The sequence below is a fragment of the Pituophis catenifer genome, unplaced genomic scaffold, assembly GCF_029215685.1.
Source record: "Pituophis catenifer annectens isolate HBS135680 unplaced genomic scaffold, rPitCat1.0.hap2 SCAF_11, whole genome shotgun sequence".
Taxonomy (NCBI): Eukaryota; Metazoa; Chordata; class Lepidosauria; order Squamata; family Colubridae; genus Pituophis; species Pituophis catenifer.
This window is the reverse complement of record NW_027256891.1, coordinates 12,321,923-12,339,042: the sequence shown is the minus strand read 5'-3', so window position 1 is coordinate 12,339,042 and position 17,120 is coordinate 12,321,923. Positions and strand designations below refer to the sequence as shown.

The 17,120-nt window shown below is 40.6% G+C and overlaps 2 protein-coding genes across 2 annotated transcripts in view; one reads left to right on the top strand and one right to left on the bottom strand.

The window, feature by feature from the left end:
* Nucleotides 1-17,120, top strand: part of CHMP1B (charged multivesicular body protein 1B) — a 32,428-nt gene that overhangs the window by 2,432 nt on the left and 12,876 nt on the right. The gene's annotated exons all lie outside the window — the stretch shown is intronic.
* LOC139322745 (DNA excision repair protein ERCC-6-like) lies at nt 624-16,526 on the bottom strand. Its single transcript, XM_070951953.1, has 7 exons — nt 16,480-16,526; nt 15,349-15,351; nt 5,907-8,782; nt 4,425-5,423; nt 3,673-3,941; nt 2,191-2,922; nt 624-1,583 (listed from the first exon to the last, which is right to left on the bottom strand). Exons 1-7 carry the CDS (start codon nt 16,524-16,526, stop codon nt 624-626), a joined length of 5,886 nt encoding a protein of 1,961 aa, XP_070808054.1.

Sequence of the window (17,120 nt, the reverse complement as noted above, 5' to 3'; positions counted from 1 at the left end):
TTGGCTATAAAGTGCATGGACCATAAACCTTGGTTTCCACATCTTGACAGCTGACTTAGATAAATCACTTAATGATAGCTGTAAGAAATGTGAATCCTAGTCATTTAATCACTCTTTTATCATATTTGCTTTAGGTCAGGACATATCCTAACCATTTTTAATGACAGCTACCAGCTGTGTGCTGTGGAAATCAGATAATTAATAGGTGGTAAACAGCAACAATAAGTTAACATAGTGTGTACCTAATTTCTATCACCTAGTGGTTGTATGAATGTTTGCAGCCCAAATCTGATATCCCTACCATTATGAATGTTGAATTTTATGATCTTTTTAAAAGAGTTTGAACTGGTTATTTTGATCTTTGGTTTGGTGCCTGAATGAAATACAAGCTTTCTGTATACGGGCAATAGTTCCTATCGGTAGAGAATTGTTTCAGTTTAATGATTCCAATAGTTGAAAAGAATTCTGTTCTTGATAAACTGAGCTTTGAAAATCAGATGAGGAAGTGCTTACTTGATTATATGGAATGTATGGATAATGTTTTCACTAAATATGAATTTTAATTATTGTTATGCATTTACACAATACTACATTCAATTTCATCTATTGCGTGTTGGCAGTTTTTATAGAACTCTGCAGGTATTCCGTCTGGATACTGAATGAGTCTGAAAAGGGGACACATGACCTGTCCCAGGCTTTAGTTCACACTCTTGGAAGCTGGAAAATTGCTGTTCTTTCTCCTCAGAAGGCAAAGCATCTTCCATATTAGAAATAATCTGAAGCATTTGCTCATCATCCACATCTTTAACCACCAGACTGGTCATTATAGAGCTCAAATTGACCATATCACTAACAACATCATTGTCATCATGGCTTACAAGTTCAATCACTTTGTTACTGAGGGCAGGACTAATAAATACAGGTGGGGTAACCACAGGAGTTGGAGGAGGAGTTGGTGATTTCTTCATGGATGGAATGGGTGATGCCACAACTATTGGGTTTCTCCTTTCAGACATGGATGGCCCAAGAGGGTCACCTGATGAAGACCTGGATGGTTTTGTTTTTGGCTGGGTGGATGATTCTATATCTCTTAGCGATGCTCCTTCAGTCGTGTTTCTGATATTTCCCCTGTGCTGATAGTGAGAGGAAATATCAAGAGACTTGAACTGCGCAGTTTCTCTCACATCAGACTTCTGCAATGTGATGCTTTCTGTCATTTTGCTAAGCATGGTCTCCTGTGGTGCCACAGCATCTAGTTCCTTAATTTCGCAGGCATCTGCATGAAGCCAATCAAGTGACATGTCAGCCTGAGTTTGGTGCATGTCATCATCAGGATACACAATTGAGTCTTGCAGCAGTTTCATCTGGAGATCTTTACTTCCTGCTTCTTCGGCTGCCCCCTCCACTTTTTCCACTTTTTCTGCTTGCAGTCTGATTGGTTGATATTCTTTGTTTTTGAAGTGCAGAACTTCCGTATTGATTGTATGGAAAACCAGTTGCTCATCATCCTTATCCTGGGCAGGCAGTTCGGAGATTGCACTGGATTCAGGACCGTAGTCCTCCTTGTTAGATATTGAATGAGTCTGAAAAGGGGACACAAGACCTGTCCCAGGCTTTAGTTCACACGCTTGGAAGCTGGGAAATTGCTGTTGTTTCTCCTCAGAAGGCAAAGCATCTTCCGTATTAGAAATAGTCTGAAGTATTTGCTCAACATCCACGTCTTCAAGAACCAGACTGGTCATTATAGAGCTCAAATTGACCATATCACTAACATCATTATTTTTTATTTATTTTATTTTTATTGTATTTTAAATTTATATACCGCCCTTCTCCCTGAGGACTCAGGGCGGTGTACAGCCAGAATTAAAAACATAAAATACAAATATTAAAAACACTTAAAATATATATAAATTTGGCCCAAAATTAAAAATACAAACCAATTAAAACATTTAAAACATTATCATCATCGCTTGTAAAATCAATAACTTCATTATTGACAACAGGACTAATAAATACAGATGGGGTAACCATGGGAGTTGGAGGAGGAGTTGGTGATTTCTTCATGGATGGAATGGGTGATTCCAGGACTATCGGGTTTGTCCTTTCGGACATGGATGGCCCCAGAGGGCCACCTGATGAAGACCTGGATGGTTTTGTTTTTGGCTGGGTAGATGAGTCTATATCTCTTACCCATGTTCCTTCAGTCGTGTTTCTGGTATTTCTCATCTGCTGAGAGGAAATATCAAGAGACTTGAACTGTGCAGTTTCTCTCACATCAGACTTCTGCAATGTGATGCTTTCTGTCATTTTGCTAAGCATGGTCTCCTGTGGTGCCACAGCATCTAGTTCCTTAATTTCGCAGGCATCTGCATAAAGCCAATCAAGTGACATGTCAGCCTGAGTTTGGTGCATGTCATCATCAGGATACACAATTGAGTCTTGCAGCAGTTTCATCTGGAGATCTTTACTTCCTGCTTCTTCGGCCGCACCCTCCACTTCTTCCAAGACCAGATCGAAGAGGGATCGACGAGAAGCTGTTGATCTTCTTCCACTCAATTTGACCCTTGGAGAAAAATACATCGCAGCCATTGGCCTGTTGGTCTTTGGCGTGGACATACAAATTCCCTCTGGCTTGTCCTCATCCAGTTCATCTATTAATTCATCATTTTCCTCTTCCTCATCCGAAACAATAATTGCAGGACGCTTCTTTTTCCACAGCCCAAAACTGTCTCTACTATCACATGGACCGTTGGAATCGTCCATGACCACAGAGCCCTCTGCACCATTGCTAGTCTGGAGGCTTCTGTGACTCCCATGTTCTCTCCCAATTGATTCAGTTGCAGAGCTACAGTAGCTAACCAACTTCAGCTGGAATCCTTCGTTTACTGTCTCCTTTAATGACATGTCTTTTTCTGCAAAGTCCTGCAGCAGTTTCATGTGGACATCTTTAAGCTCATTTCTTGCTTCTGGAGATGGCTCACAAAAGATCATTTTGGATTCAGAGTTGACACTGCCTTCGATAGATAATGAAATAGCTTGGAGAAGAGGAGATACTACATTTAGACTCTCGTTTTGCTCATCTGCTTGCAGTCGGATTGGTTGATATTCTTTGTTTTTGAAGTGCAGAACTTCCGTATTGATTGTATGGAAAACCAGTTGCTCATCATCCTTATCCTGGGCAGGCAGTTCAGAGATTGCGCTGGATTCAGGACTGTAGTCCTCCTTGTTAGATACTGGATGAGTCTGAAAAGGGGACACAGGCCCTGTCCCAGGCTTTAGTTCACACGCTTGGCAGCTGGGAAATTGCTGTTGTTTCTCCTCAGAAGGCAAAGCATCTTCCATATTAGAAATAATCTGAAGTATTTGCTCAACATCCACGTCTTCAAGAAACAGACTGGTCATTATAGAGCTCAAATTGACCATATCACTAACAACATCGTTGTCATCGTCGCTTGTAAGATCAATAACTTTGTTACTGAGTACAGGACTAATAAATACAGGTGGGATAGCCACAGGCATTGGAAGAGGAGTTGGTGATTTAATCATGGATGGAACGGGTGATGCCACAACTGTTGGGTTTGTCCTTTCGGACATGGATGGCCCCAGAGGGCCACCTGATGAAGACCTGGATGGTTTTATTTTTGGCTGGGTAGATGAGTCTATATCTCTTACCCATGTTCCTTCAGTCGTGTTTCTGGTATTCCTCATCTGCAGAGAGGAAATATCAAGAGACTTGAACTGTGCAGTTTCTCTCACATCAGACTTCCGCAATGTGATGCTTTCTGTCATTTTGCTAAGCATGGTCTCCTGTGGTTCCACAGCATCTAGTTCCTTAATTGCACAGGCATCTCCATGAAGACAACCAAGTGACATGTCAGCCTGAGTTTGGTGCATGTCATCATCAGGATACACAATTGAGTCTTGCAGCAGTTTCATCTGGAGATCTTTACTTCCTGCTTCTTCGGCTGCCCCCTCCACTTTTTCCAAGACCAGATCGAAGAGGGATCGACGAGAAGCTGTTGATCTTCTTCCACTCAATTTGACCCTTGGAGAAAAATACATTGCAGCCATTGGCCTGTTGGTCTTTGGCGTGGACATACAAATTCCCTCTGGCTTGTCCTCATCCAGTTCATCTATTAATTCATCATTTTCCTCTTCCTCATCCGAAACAATAATTGCAGGACGCTTCTTTTTCCACAGCCCAAAACTGTCTCTACTATCACATGGACCGTTGGAATCGTCCATGACCACAGAGCCCTCTGCACCATTGCTAGTCTGGAGGCTTCTGTGACTCCCATGTTCTCTCCCAATTGATTCAGTTGCAGAGCTACAGTAGCTAACCAACCTCAGCTGGAATCCTTTGTTTACTGTCTCCTTTAATGACATGTCTTTTTCTGCAAAGTCCTGCAGCAGTTTCATGTGGACATCTTTAAGCTCATTTCTTGCTTCTGGAGATGGCTCACAAAAGATCATTTTGGATTCAGAGTTGACACTGCCTTCGATAGATAATGAAATAACTTGGAGAAGAGGAGATACTACATTTAGACTCTCGTTTTGCTCATCTGCTTGCAGTCTGATTGGTTGATATTCTTTGTTTTTGAAGTGCAGAACTTCCGTATTGATTGTATGCAAAACCAGTTGCTCATCATCCTTATCCTGGGCAGGCAGTTCAGAGATTGCACTAGATTCAGGACTGTAGTTCTCCTTGTTAGATACTGGATGAGTCTGAAAAGGGGACACAAGACCTGTCCCAGGCTTTAGTTCACACGCTTGGAAGCTGGGAAATTGCTGTTGTTTCTCCTCAGAAGGCAAAGCATCTTCCATATTAAAAATAATCTGAAGTATTTGCTCAACATCCACGTCTTCAAGAACCAGACTGGTCATTATAGAGCTCAAATTGACCATATCACTAACAACATCGTTGTCATCGTCGCTTGTAAGATCAATAACTTTGTTACTGAGTACAGGACTAATAAATACAGGTGGGATAGCCACAGGCATTGGAAGAGGAGTTGGTGATTTAATCATGGATGGAATGGGTGATGCCACAACTGTTGGGTTTGTCCTTTCGGACATGGATGGCCCCAGAGGGCCACCTGATGAAGACCTGGATGGTTTTATTTTTGGCTGGGTAGATGAGTCTATATCTCTTACCCATGTTCCTTCAGTCGTGTTTCTGGTATTCCTCATCTGCAGAGAGGAAATATCAAGAGACTTGAACTGTGCAGTTTCTCTCACATCAGACTTCCGCAATGTGATGCTTTCTGTCATTTTGCTAAGCATGGTCTCCTGTGGTGCCACAGCATCTAGTTCCTTAATTGCACAGGCATCTGCATGAAGACAACCAAGTGACATGTCAGCCTGAGTTTGGTGCATGTCATCATCAGGATACACAATTGAGTCTTGCAGCAGTTTCATCTGGAGATCTTTACTTCCTGCTTCTTCGGCTGCCCCCTCCACTTTTTCCAAGACCAGATCGAAGAGGGATCGACGAGAAGCTGTTGATCTTCTTCCACTCAGTTTGACCCTTGGAGAAAAATAAATCGCAGCCATTGGCCTGTTGGTCTTTGGCGTGGACATACAAATTCCCTCTGGCTTGTCCTCATCCAGTTCATCTATTAATTCATCATTTTCCTCTTCCTCATCCGAAACAATAATTGCAAGACGCTTCTTTTTCCACAGCCCAAAACTGTCTCTACTATCACATGGACCGTTGGAATCGTCCATGACCACAGAGCCCTCTGCACCATTGCTAGTCTGGAGGCTTCTGTGACTCCCATGTTCTCTCCCAATTGATTCAGTTGCAGAGCTACAGTAGCTAACCAACCTCAGCTGGAATCCTTTGTTTACTGTCTCCTTTAATGACATGTCTTTTTCTGCAAAGTCCTGCAGCAGTTTCATGTGGACATCTTTAAGCTCATTTCTTGCTTCTGGAGATGGCTCACGAAAGATCATTTTGGATTCAGAGTTGACACTGCCTTCGATAGATAATGAAATAGCTTGGAGAAGAGGAGATACAAGATTTAGACTCTCGTTTTGCTCATCTGCTTGCAGTCTGATTGGTTGATATCCTTTGTTTTTGAAGTGCAGAACTTCCGTATTGATTGTATGCAAAACCAGTTGCTCATCATCCTTATCCTGGGCAAGCAGTTCAGAGATTGCACTGGATTCAGGACCGTAGTCCTCCTTGTTAGATATTGAATGAGTCTGAAAAGGGGACACAAGACTTGTCCCAGGCTTTAGTTCACACGCTTGGAAGCTGGGAAATTGCTGTTCTTTCTCCTCAGAAGGCAAAGCATCTTCCATATTAGAAATAATCTGAAGTATTTGCTCATCATCCACGTCTTCAACAACCAGACTGGTCATTTTAGAGCTCAAATTGACCATATCACTAACAACATCGTTGTCATCATCGCTTGTAAGATCAATAACTTCATTACTGTGTACAGGACTAATAAATACAGGTGGGTTAAACACAGGCGTTGGAAGAGGAGTTGGTGATTTCTTCATGGATGGAATGGGTGATGCCACAACTGTTGGGTTTGTCCTTTCGGACATAGATGGTCCAAGAGTTTCACTTGGTGAAGACTTGGATGGTTTTGTTTTTGGCTGGGTGGATGAGTCTATATCTCTCAGCCATGCTCCTTCAGTCGTGTTTCTGATATTTCTCATGTGCTGGTCATTCAACTGAGATTCTAGTTGTACCAACTCTTGGGCTTTTTGGACTCTGTGTTCAATGTACCTGTGGGCTTCTTCATTTTCGGCTTCATCATCATGTGCTGTGTCACGTGTGTACATCAAATCATGGTCAGAAATGCCAAATATATCTAGCGCGTGGAGGTATGCAATGTGTTCATCCAACTCAGTGTCTGTTTTTCTTTGGGTGGCATGCAAGGACTGCAGTTGTAACTGTGTGGCCGAGCTTCGTGTGTCTTCCAATATGAACAACTCCTTTACCTCTTGCATAGTGAAATAGCGATAGGGATTCTTCTTATCGCCCGTACTTTGACGCATTAAGGAATCCTTGAAGACTTGCCTTCTATAAATCTTCTCTTCTACTGTCCCACAGGTAATCAGACGGTAGATTATGACATTCTCTTTTTGGCCAATCCTGTAAGCTCGGTCCACAGCTTGGGCATCTGTAGCTGGATTCCAGCTAGGATCAAAGATCACCACCCGGCTAGCAGCTGTTAAGGTTAAACCAACCCCACCAACTTGAGTAGTAAGCAAAAAGACAGAGTAGTCTCCATCTTTTTGAAACATGCCAATTCTCTTCTCTCGTTCTGCCAACTGAGTCACTGTCCCATCAACGCGCATGACCTTAAATCCCCTGTGAGTTAAGACGCGCTCTATAATGTCCAACATTTTTCGTGATAGGGAAAACACCAGAGTTCTATGTCCCTCATCTTGCAGTCTTTCCAGCAGCGCCACAAGGAAGCTCAACTTTCCAGACTGCTGAATCAGCATCTCATCAGAAACATGCCCAATACTCCACTTCATGTCTGGGAGCTCACTGGGGTTTTTTTCAACAACATCTTGTTTACTATAATTGGATGCTTCCAGGCCTAGTTGACTACATGTTCGATTTGACAAGAGCCTTGGGTGATCACAGAGCTGCTTCAGGATATTCAGTTGAGCCAGTGGGGACCTTTTAGATGTCAACAGCTCTTTGATATGATCCAGAGATATAAAATTTCTATATATTTCCTCTTGTATGGGTGATAAGAATGCCCATATAATGAACTCGTTCTTTCGAGGAAGTGAAGGCACGGTGGGAGCAAGATCTTTGCTTTGATTTTCAGGAAGATGGTTTGGAAGTTCAGCCTTTTTCTTCTTCTGGAGCTCATCTTTAGTCCGTCTCAGAAAATATGGCTTTATGATGGACATCAGGTTTTCTGAGATTTTAAGTCCCAGAGCTTTCTCTCCAGGAGTGGCATCTTTTGCCCTGGCTCTTGTGATGGGGTTCTCATATTCCATCCGAAAGGTCTTGCTGGTACCCAAAAGCGAGCCTTGACAAGCAAAATCAAAAAGAGCCCAAAGTTCTTTGAGATTGTTTTGAACCGGAGTCCCTGTGAGAAGGATGCGGTTTTTGGAAGAAATGGCATTCACAAATTTTGTCGTTTTGGCAGATGGAGTTTTGATTTTATGGGCTTCATCCAGAATGATATAGTCCCAAACAAACTCTTTCCCACCAAAGCTAGAAAGCTGCGGCCGGCTGTTGAGGAGCATCTGGTAGGTTGTGAGCAAGATGCCCTTTCTCCTCTGGATCCGCTCCAGAGACCTATTACGTTCAGCTTTGTTGGTCCCATGAAAAACTTTCACTCGCAGGCCTGGGGTCCACTTGGCAAACTCTTTCACCCAGTTGTTAAGAAGGCTGACTGGGAGAATCAGCAACACGGAACGGATGAGTTTTGCATCAAACATTCCGGAGAGGAACGCAATGACCTGAATGGTCTTCCCGAGTCCCATGTCATCTGCCAGGATGCCACCCTTCCTTCTGTCTCGATATAACTGGTACAAAAAAGCAACCCCTTCTCTCTGATAGTCAAAAAGCTTATCGTGCATTTCTCCATTCAGCATGAGTCCGCTCTGACACACATCCACAAAAATGCCATCGTCGTCCTCTTCCTCCTCCACAGCCAGAGAAGCTAGGTCTTCCTCCAACTTTTTAATGTTCGCGGTCAGCTTTTCACTGGAATGGATTTCAAGAGCCTGTTGGAACAATTGGATAGACGCTTCCAAGTTCCCACTTCGGGCCTCCTGCTTGGCTTGGGACACATATCTGTAAAATCAAAGAAATAAAGGGACAGTGGTACAGATCTATTCAAGCTATTTAGCTCTTGATCAGGTAGCCATACAATTCTGGGATTTGAAACTGGGCTGCTTACATATTGGTAGATGTATTTACCTTTAAACCACAGGCTCTCCTCGCTTTGTTGGTTATACCAGAGGAGAGATTGTGTTTAAGATTAAGGTTAACTGTCCCATTTTGGGTAGACCAGGCTGCCATGATTAAAAAACCCACTCTTTCTGCAACATAAATGCCTTAGATTCGGAGGTGGGTAGTAGTAGTAGTAGTAGTGCTTATTTCTAGGCTAGTACAGGTAGTCCTTGACTTACATCATTTGATTTACTGACCATTTAAAGTTACAATGGCATTGGAAAAAGTGACATGAACGTTTTTCAGACTTATGACCATTGCAGCTGTTCCCATGATCATGTGATTGAAATTCGGACGCTTTTCAACTGATTCCTCTTTATGATGGCTCAGGGTGGATTTGATTTAAATCGAGTTGATTTAAATCACAATTTAAATCATGATTTAAATCACTAGTAAAAAGGCTTGATTTAAATCAACTTGATTTAAATTATAATTTTTAAAGAGCAACTGTCATCTCTGCTACTTCTTTGACCCACTGTTGACTCACCGATAGTCCCAGTGTTGCAGAATATACAGCCTCATGCTACATAACTTAGCTCCATTTCATGCTGAATAAACTAAATTATTTATGTATCTTAAATAGAAAACTATCTTACGATAGATTTTTACCCCAAAAGTGTTTTATTTAAATAAATTAGATATAAATCAAAAAAATACGATTTAAATAAAAAAAATACGATTTTAAAAAAAATTATTGATTTTTATCCACCCTGTGATGGCTGCAGTTTCTCGGGTTTACGTTATCCCAGTTTGCGACCTTCTGATCAGCAAAGTCAATGGGGAAGCCAGATTCACTTAACAACCATGCTACTAACTAAACAACTGCAGTGATTCACTTAACAAATGTGGCAAGAAAAGTCATAAAATGGGGCAAAATTCATTTAACAACTGTCTTGTTTAGCAACAGAAATTTTGGGTTCAGCTGTGGTCATAAATTGAGGACTACCTGTATTAAAGCCATGTGATCCTGCAAATCTGAAAAGTCCACACCTCCTCCTGGATTTTATATTATTCTCTTTCTCCTTCCTCCTGGACATGGGAGTTCTACTATCAGAGAAGTGCTGGTTGCAAAAGTGTTTCACTGTCTGAAGAAGACAGCTTGGCAAAATTATTCTCTACCTTCAGCAAAAGCTTTCAATAAGGCTTACTTCCAAATGATTGAGGATGCAGTTCCAAACGTAGCCTCCCTCTCGCTCTGTTTTTTTTTTTTTTGTTTTGTTTAAAGCAATAGATGCAGTCAAAGAAAACAGCAATGATGGAACCAAAATGAGCAATTCAAATGTAACTAAAATTGGGAAAAGACCATCCTCCACACCAAAATCTGCAGCATCCATTCCATCGAATCAGAGATCAATAGAAGCAATGTTGCATCAAGAAAAAACTAATACTTTGCAAAAAGAAATACAATCTGTGCTACAATCAATCCAAGAAGCAATTACGTCACATAAAGAGGAAACAAAAAGAAATCACAATGAGACGAAAGGCAACTGGGAGAAGATGAAGGAGCAAATCCACAATATGGATGCGAGATTAGAAAATTTTCAGCAAATGATAATAAAAAATGAGCAAATACAGAAACGAGAGGACAAACCAGAAGAAGCAGAACAAAAGATGGGAAAAATAAACTGAAGACTGATACAAGCAAATAAAAATCTGGATGATACAGTCATTGTTTTAGTGATGGAAAAAGCAGCACATTTTTTAAAATTTCAGAACATACCGATATAATGAAGATCTCCCAGAATTGATTATAAAGGTGTTAGCTGGTGCCCAGAGATAGAGGACTTCCGGGTTTGTCTGCCACCAGCGAAGACGGTCGCTTTTGAAGGACCGCCAGCCCCGCCGCCTGTAGAGCCGCTCCGAGTGAGGGGAGCGGCTTGAAAACTCCAAAATCCTGAGGATTTGAGGAGAAGAGTGAAGCAAGAGGCAGGTCGAGCCCCTGTGAACCCCCAGAAGTCTGCTACTGGGGAGGAAACGGGCGCGGCTCCCTTTCAACTTGCGGAGACTCCGGACGGCGTGGGACGACACTGCCTGTCAGAGCAAGCCGGCTGCAGCAAACATTTAAACTGATGGGAAAATAACTTTGCTATAAAACAATCTCAACCCCTAAACCAAGAAACTGCAAGTATTTCTCCTCTTTTGAACTTCTGATTTGGGAAAAAGCTAGAGTGAGCGGAAACGGCTTGAAAAAATGGCGCCGTTCCAGCGTTAACGAGCTGAAAGGGAGAGTGATTTCGCAAAGCTATTTCAATAAGTTACATTGTAGCACTGCTTGTAGCAAGCGAACAGAGAAGAGTGGAAGAAAAATTCCTTTTAAAATAAACCTGATCTTTTAACATCTTAGGTGGTAATTCCTTGTAAACTCCAATTTGAGCTCCCTCCACTTGCACAGAGGAAAGAAAGGATCTTTGCAAAATATCATTTCTTATTCTTCTGTCAGTAAAGTATATCACCACATCTTTCGGCAATTTTCTTTGTCTAGCCACCCATGAGTTCACTCTGTAAATTTTGTCTATTTTATAGACCACATCTGCTGGATCAATTTTTAACAATACAGCCAGGGCATCAGAACAAATCTGTCTCAAATCTTGCCTATCATTCTCTTTTATTCCTCGAAGCCTAATAGCGAATTCCATGGATCGAAACTGTATCATTGTAATTTCATTTTCAACTCTCTGCACTTTATTATCCACATCAGCAATTTTAAAATCAGTATCCTTCATTTTAACATTAACTTCTGATTTGAATTCTTCCAATTTGGAATCCACTTTAGTAATGGTTTCTGCCAAATCAGAAACCACATTTGACAATTTATCAGACACCTTGTCATAGTTCTCTTTCATTGCCTCTTTAAATTCATTAATTTCCTTCTTCATTTCCTGTTGTGATTTTTGAAATTTATCATCCAGAGCCTGGGTAATAAAATCTTTTAAACTTTGAACATCAAAGTCCTTTCCCTCACTCTGCTGACTGGGAGGGGGCTGCTGTTCCGGTTTGTGAGTGGGAGATCCCTCCCCTGCAGCCTTTCCTTCCTGTTTCTTTGAAGCCATTCTGCCACGTAAATTAACTTTTCTGAAAAAAGGAAATCTTTTTTTTTTCCTTTGCACCTCCACAAAGTCCTTTGAAAAAGTCCCCCAGATTTAATCAAATTAGAAATTAAATAAGCTGAAGCAAGCTCAGGTTTTCTTTGTTGTGTTAACTATAAAAAGGAGTGAATATGGGGCTCAAGGTTCTCTCTTCCTTTTTTTTCATAGAGATTCTAATAAACTACTTATAAGTGATCTTCCGACTCAGTTGCTTATTGGGAAGGTAAACTGAGGCAGAACCTAGAGCCAGATTTGGCTTTCAGGAGGTACATGTGAGATTTGTGAAAAAATGAAGAGATGAAATATTGAGAAGGGTAAGAGATGACCCATTACAATATCAAGGAAAAGAGATTGTGCTTCTGAAACAGATCCCTAGAAGGATAAGAGACTCACAAGCAATATCAATTTTTGACTACTAAATTGATTGAAAGAGAAGATGGCTGATCCCAGAGAGAATTTTAGTGAATTGGGATGGTAAAAGATGCAGATTAGATTCTATAAATAAGGCAACAGAATTTTATGATAGCTACATAACCTTGCCTGAGGAGAAAGAAGCAAGGGCAAAAGAACAGGGACAGACAAGAACAACTAGAAGAATAAAACCAATATATAAATAAAAGAGATGGAGAAGGAAAGTGAAATGCTGCCAATGAACATAAACGGATTGAATTCTCCCCTCAAAAGGAAAAAAAATACACGATTACAAAAATTGAAAGTAGTGTTGGAAGAAATGTCTATCTGGGTTTGGTTCCAAGTGGGGAGAAAGACACTGGAAACATGGAGGCTCCTTGGAAAGCTGGTTTAATGGAGCAGAACCATGAAGCACATGGTCCTGGTGCAGCTGAACACATGGAGTGGAGAGAGAATGTTATTCATACCCTCTAAATTGGGGCTGAGTTTCTGTCTCCAAGAGCATGTTTCTCAATTTCTCATCCAGGGAAATATAATATTCTGTCTTTTTAATATTTCCAAAAATATTTCATTCTTCTAAGAGGGGTGGGTGCTAACTTTCTTCAGTAGACATAATTTGCCTCCAAGAAACCCATATAAAAAAACAGCATTCTAAACTACTGGAATATCCAAAAATTGGGAAATTATATTTTTCATCAGTACAACAAAAAAAAGAGGGGCAGCTTTTTATATTAAGGAAACAATAAATTCCAAACAAATTTATGGAGATGAAGGAGGATTTTAATGGTGGAAATAGTAATGAACCACAAACAGATAGTCATGGTAGTAATATACACCCCAAATAATAAGAATTCTATCAAAAACTACATAAGATGATACTGGAAATGGAATATCAAAATATTTCCTAGTAGGAGATTTTAATGTAATCGTAGATGCAAAACTAGACTACAGAAATAGTAAGGGGGAAAAGGAAAGAAAGATAACTTCCTAAGATTTTTTAAAATGATAGAAGAAACTTGAATACAGGATGTGGAGAGAAATGAATGCCCCCCCCCAAAAAAATCAATATACATTTTATTCAAACAGGCATAAATCATGGTCCAGAATTGATAGGATATGGATGTTACCCGAATTCAGAACAAACTTATAGGAGATTGAGATAGAAACCAATATTTGGGCTGACCATAACCCCGATAAAATTAAGATGGAAAGGAGTAAAAAAAAACCTGACATGGACATAGAATCAATCTATATTAAAAGAGAAAGAATTTATACAAGCAATAGCAAAAGGAATGAATTTTTTCTTTAAAGAAAATAAGATACATCAGAGCAAAATGTATGGGACACTGAAGGCATATATCAGGGGATTAGCTCTAACCTACATGCTGAGAAAGAACAAGGAAAAAAAAAATCAAATGACGTTGAGAGAAGAATTCAAAAAACTTGAGCTAGAAGTACAGAGATCCACAAAAGAAAACTCTTAAAAATCAAATGGAAATAATAAAACATAAACTGAACTCGATAGAAAAGGAAGAATTGGCAGAACTAATCAAAAGAACAAAAAAACAGCAAAAGAGACAACAAACCGCGAAGATGGATAGCCTACAAACTGAAAAAAGAAAGAGAGAAGAAATTGATTAGTAAACTAAAAAACGAGAAAGGATGTATAGTTTCAAAATTTTAAAAAAAAATAGAAGAATTTTATGAAAAATTATATGATACAGAAAAAAATTCAGATAAAATAATAACACAATACCTGGAAAGAGCTGAACTACCAAAAGTATGACAACATTAAAAATCTTAAATGAAAAGATAATGATGGAGTTGACGGAGCCGATAAAAAGACAAAAAAAAAGAGGTTTATAAACACCTACAAGATAAATGTATGCTAGAGGTTTGTAATGATGCATTTATGATGCAAGTTAGATCGTATGGACTTTGGAGAGACATTTATAAAAATGATTACGACAATATATTATAGACAAACAGCAAAAGTTAATGGGGACTTTACAGAAAATTTTTATATAAAAAAAGGCACAAGACAAGGATGTCCATTATCCCCATTGTTATTTATATTAACATTGGAAGTATTAAACAAAAATATTAGAGAAGACTCAGAAATAAAAGGCATGGAAATAAAGAAGGAAAAATATAAATTACAAGCATTTGCGGACAACTTGATATTCATCATAGAAGAACCATTGCAAACTGGTCCTAAACTAATAAAAAGAAGAGAATAATATGGGGAAGTAGCAAGATTGAAAACAAATAAAGAAAAATTAAAATAATAGGTAAAATCGGTAAAATCTTACAGATTAACAAAAAATGAATTGGCAAAAAAGACAGATCTCCAGATAGTTAAAAAAGTTAAATATTTGGGAATATATCGAACAGGAAGATGTGCAACAATAAAAGAGGGTAACTATATTAAGCTATTGAATAAAAAAAATGACTTGGAAAAAGAAAAATGTGCAACCATCAAGGTTAGGAAGAACAGCAACTATAAAAAGGAATATTTTACAAGGAATTGTTTTTCTTGTTTCAAACCATTCCTTTTTGATGAGCCAAACACAATAAATTTTGAAATTTCTTTCAAAAACGCTAGAAAGAAAGCTAGAATTAGACTGAAAATGTTGCAATAATGGAGGTTTTGGACTACCAGATTGGGAGTTATATTATCAAGCACGTGTACTGTACAAGATCAGGGTGTTGAATTATCACGGTGGCCACAAATGGAAACGCAACTGAGATATGATAAAGACGCTAAGATGGGAGTTCTACTATCAGAGAAGGGCTGATTGAAGTGTTCCACAGCCTCAAGAAGACAGCTTGGCAAAATTATTCTCTACCTTCAGCAAAAGCTTTCAAGGCTTACTTCCAAATGATTGAGGATGCAGTTCCAAACCTAACCTCCTTCTCACTCTAGATGCTTTTTTAAAGTAACAGATGCAGTCAGGGTTCTTCCCTGACATCATGAGCCAACAGGACTTTTGTCCTCAGAGTGCCTAAATTGCCATCTTGTTTTAAGCCAGAGATGCCCAGAACTGGATGGGGAATTGGAGATCACTATTCCAAGCTGTGCTTTGCTTAGCCATATCTTGCAGAATAAATCACAGTTGGCTTGGTTCACCAAACACCAAAGGCAGTCAGTGATTAAGGCACACTGGTCTAGGAACTTTGTCCATATAGGGGCTAAATTCACATCTTGTTCGAAGCGAGGGGTGCCCAGACCTGGATGGGGAATTCTGGCAGTTGAAGTCCACACGACTTAAAAAGTTCCCAAGGTTGGACCCGAAGGTTATAAGCTGTGCTTTGCTTAGTTCTCTCTCTCTCTCTGAGCCCAAAACACCTCACACAATTGGTGTGGGGAAAATAGGAGGGGGAGCGCCTACGATGGGAAACGAAAGCTAAGAGATGGGGGGAAAACGAAAGCTAAGAGAGTGAGCGCAGAGTAGAGCTGGCATCCCAAGGTCCGATAGGAAGAATGTAACTGCATGCCAGACTATAAGCAGAGCGTCCATTTCCAAAAAAAACTTTGTCCAAAATTGGACAAAGGGGGGTGGAGAACAGTGGAGAAGCCTTAAAGCGGGGGAAAGCTTTACTCGGAATTTTGACATGCAAACTCCAGTTCCGGCTTTGCTTACCTTCAAGTAAACTATACTTTCCTCACCAACCGGAGTCAAGGATCGTTCTTACTTAAAAGCCAGGAGCGGAGGCAGGACCGACATTCTCATTCTTTTCCCCCCAAATAATTCTGCTGGCTTAAATCTTAGCCAGCTCCCATTGATAAAGGACCCCCTTAGTATTTATGGAGATTCTCAATCATTTGGTCACGGTTGTCCCAAAGGTGCTTTTCGTTTTCAAAGGAAAAAAAGAATAACGTCTAGTTGCCTTTTGAAGAAAAGCACCTTTCGGGAGACTCTCTTAGCAGGAAAAAAAAGGAAGATGAATATAGGGATGTGGGATCCCCCACTCCTGCCAAGCCCCTGCACAAAGAAACGGCTTGCCAGGAGCAAATCAGGAGGCGCCCCTTCCCCATACCTGTACTCTTCTATTTGCTCCGGGTTCAAATCTGCAAGCTCCGCCATGCGTTCGCCCAAAGGCGCCCAAAACGGCTTTCTGAATAGTTCAAATTTAAATCTGCGGGTGGAAGAAAAGAGGCGGAGTCCCCGAGTTTCATTCAGTCATTCTTGGGGACGGGTTGTTCGCTTGACACAAACAGATAGGCACCCTGGTTGCTATTGATTCGTTTATTTACAGAAAAATCGGGGCCACCAAAATAAGGCAGGGCGTCCAAGAAAAATGCATATCCCTTTTAAACCCGTTGCTTTTACTTCGTTGGGAAAAAGACAATTCGTTGTGCAGGAGCTACGTGGAAGTAACCTCCATAAATAAAATTAGGGGAAACCCCATTGTGTCCAGTCGAGCTAAAGTCAGGCAGAACGGTCTCTAGCGATGCGGGGTCTGTATCGGCGCTTCTCCACCTCGAGAATTTAAAGAGAGGTGGGCTTCAACGTCCAGAATTCTGGGCAATCCTGGGAGTTGAAGTCCCCCCAGCTTAAACCCGCCGAGGTTTGAGAGACACCGGTGTACGATCTGCTCCAGGACCCTGCAGACCAATCTGGGGGCAGCGATGAAGTGGGTCGCTTGCTTTCCTCCAAATGGGCTACAGATGCAGATTT

Bases quoted from the DNA above. Each gene is read 5' to 3' on its own strand.
- LOC139322745 (XM_070951953.1), bottom strand. From the start codon at position 16,526: ATGGCGGAGCTTGCAGATTTGAACCCGGAGCAAATAGAAGAGTACAG. The intron at 5,424-5,906 runs TCCACATGAAAC...GAAGTAAAGATC, and splicing joins AAGAAATGAGCTTAAAGATG to TCCAGATGAAACTGCTGCAA. The intron at 3,942-4,424 runs TCCACATGAAAC...GAAGTAAAGATC, and splicing joins AAGAAATGAGCTTAAAGATG to TCCAGATGAAACTGCTGCAA.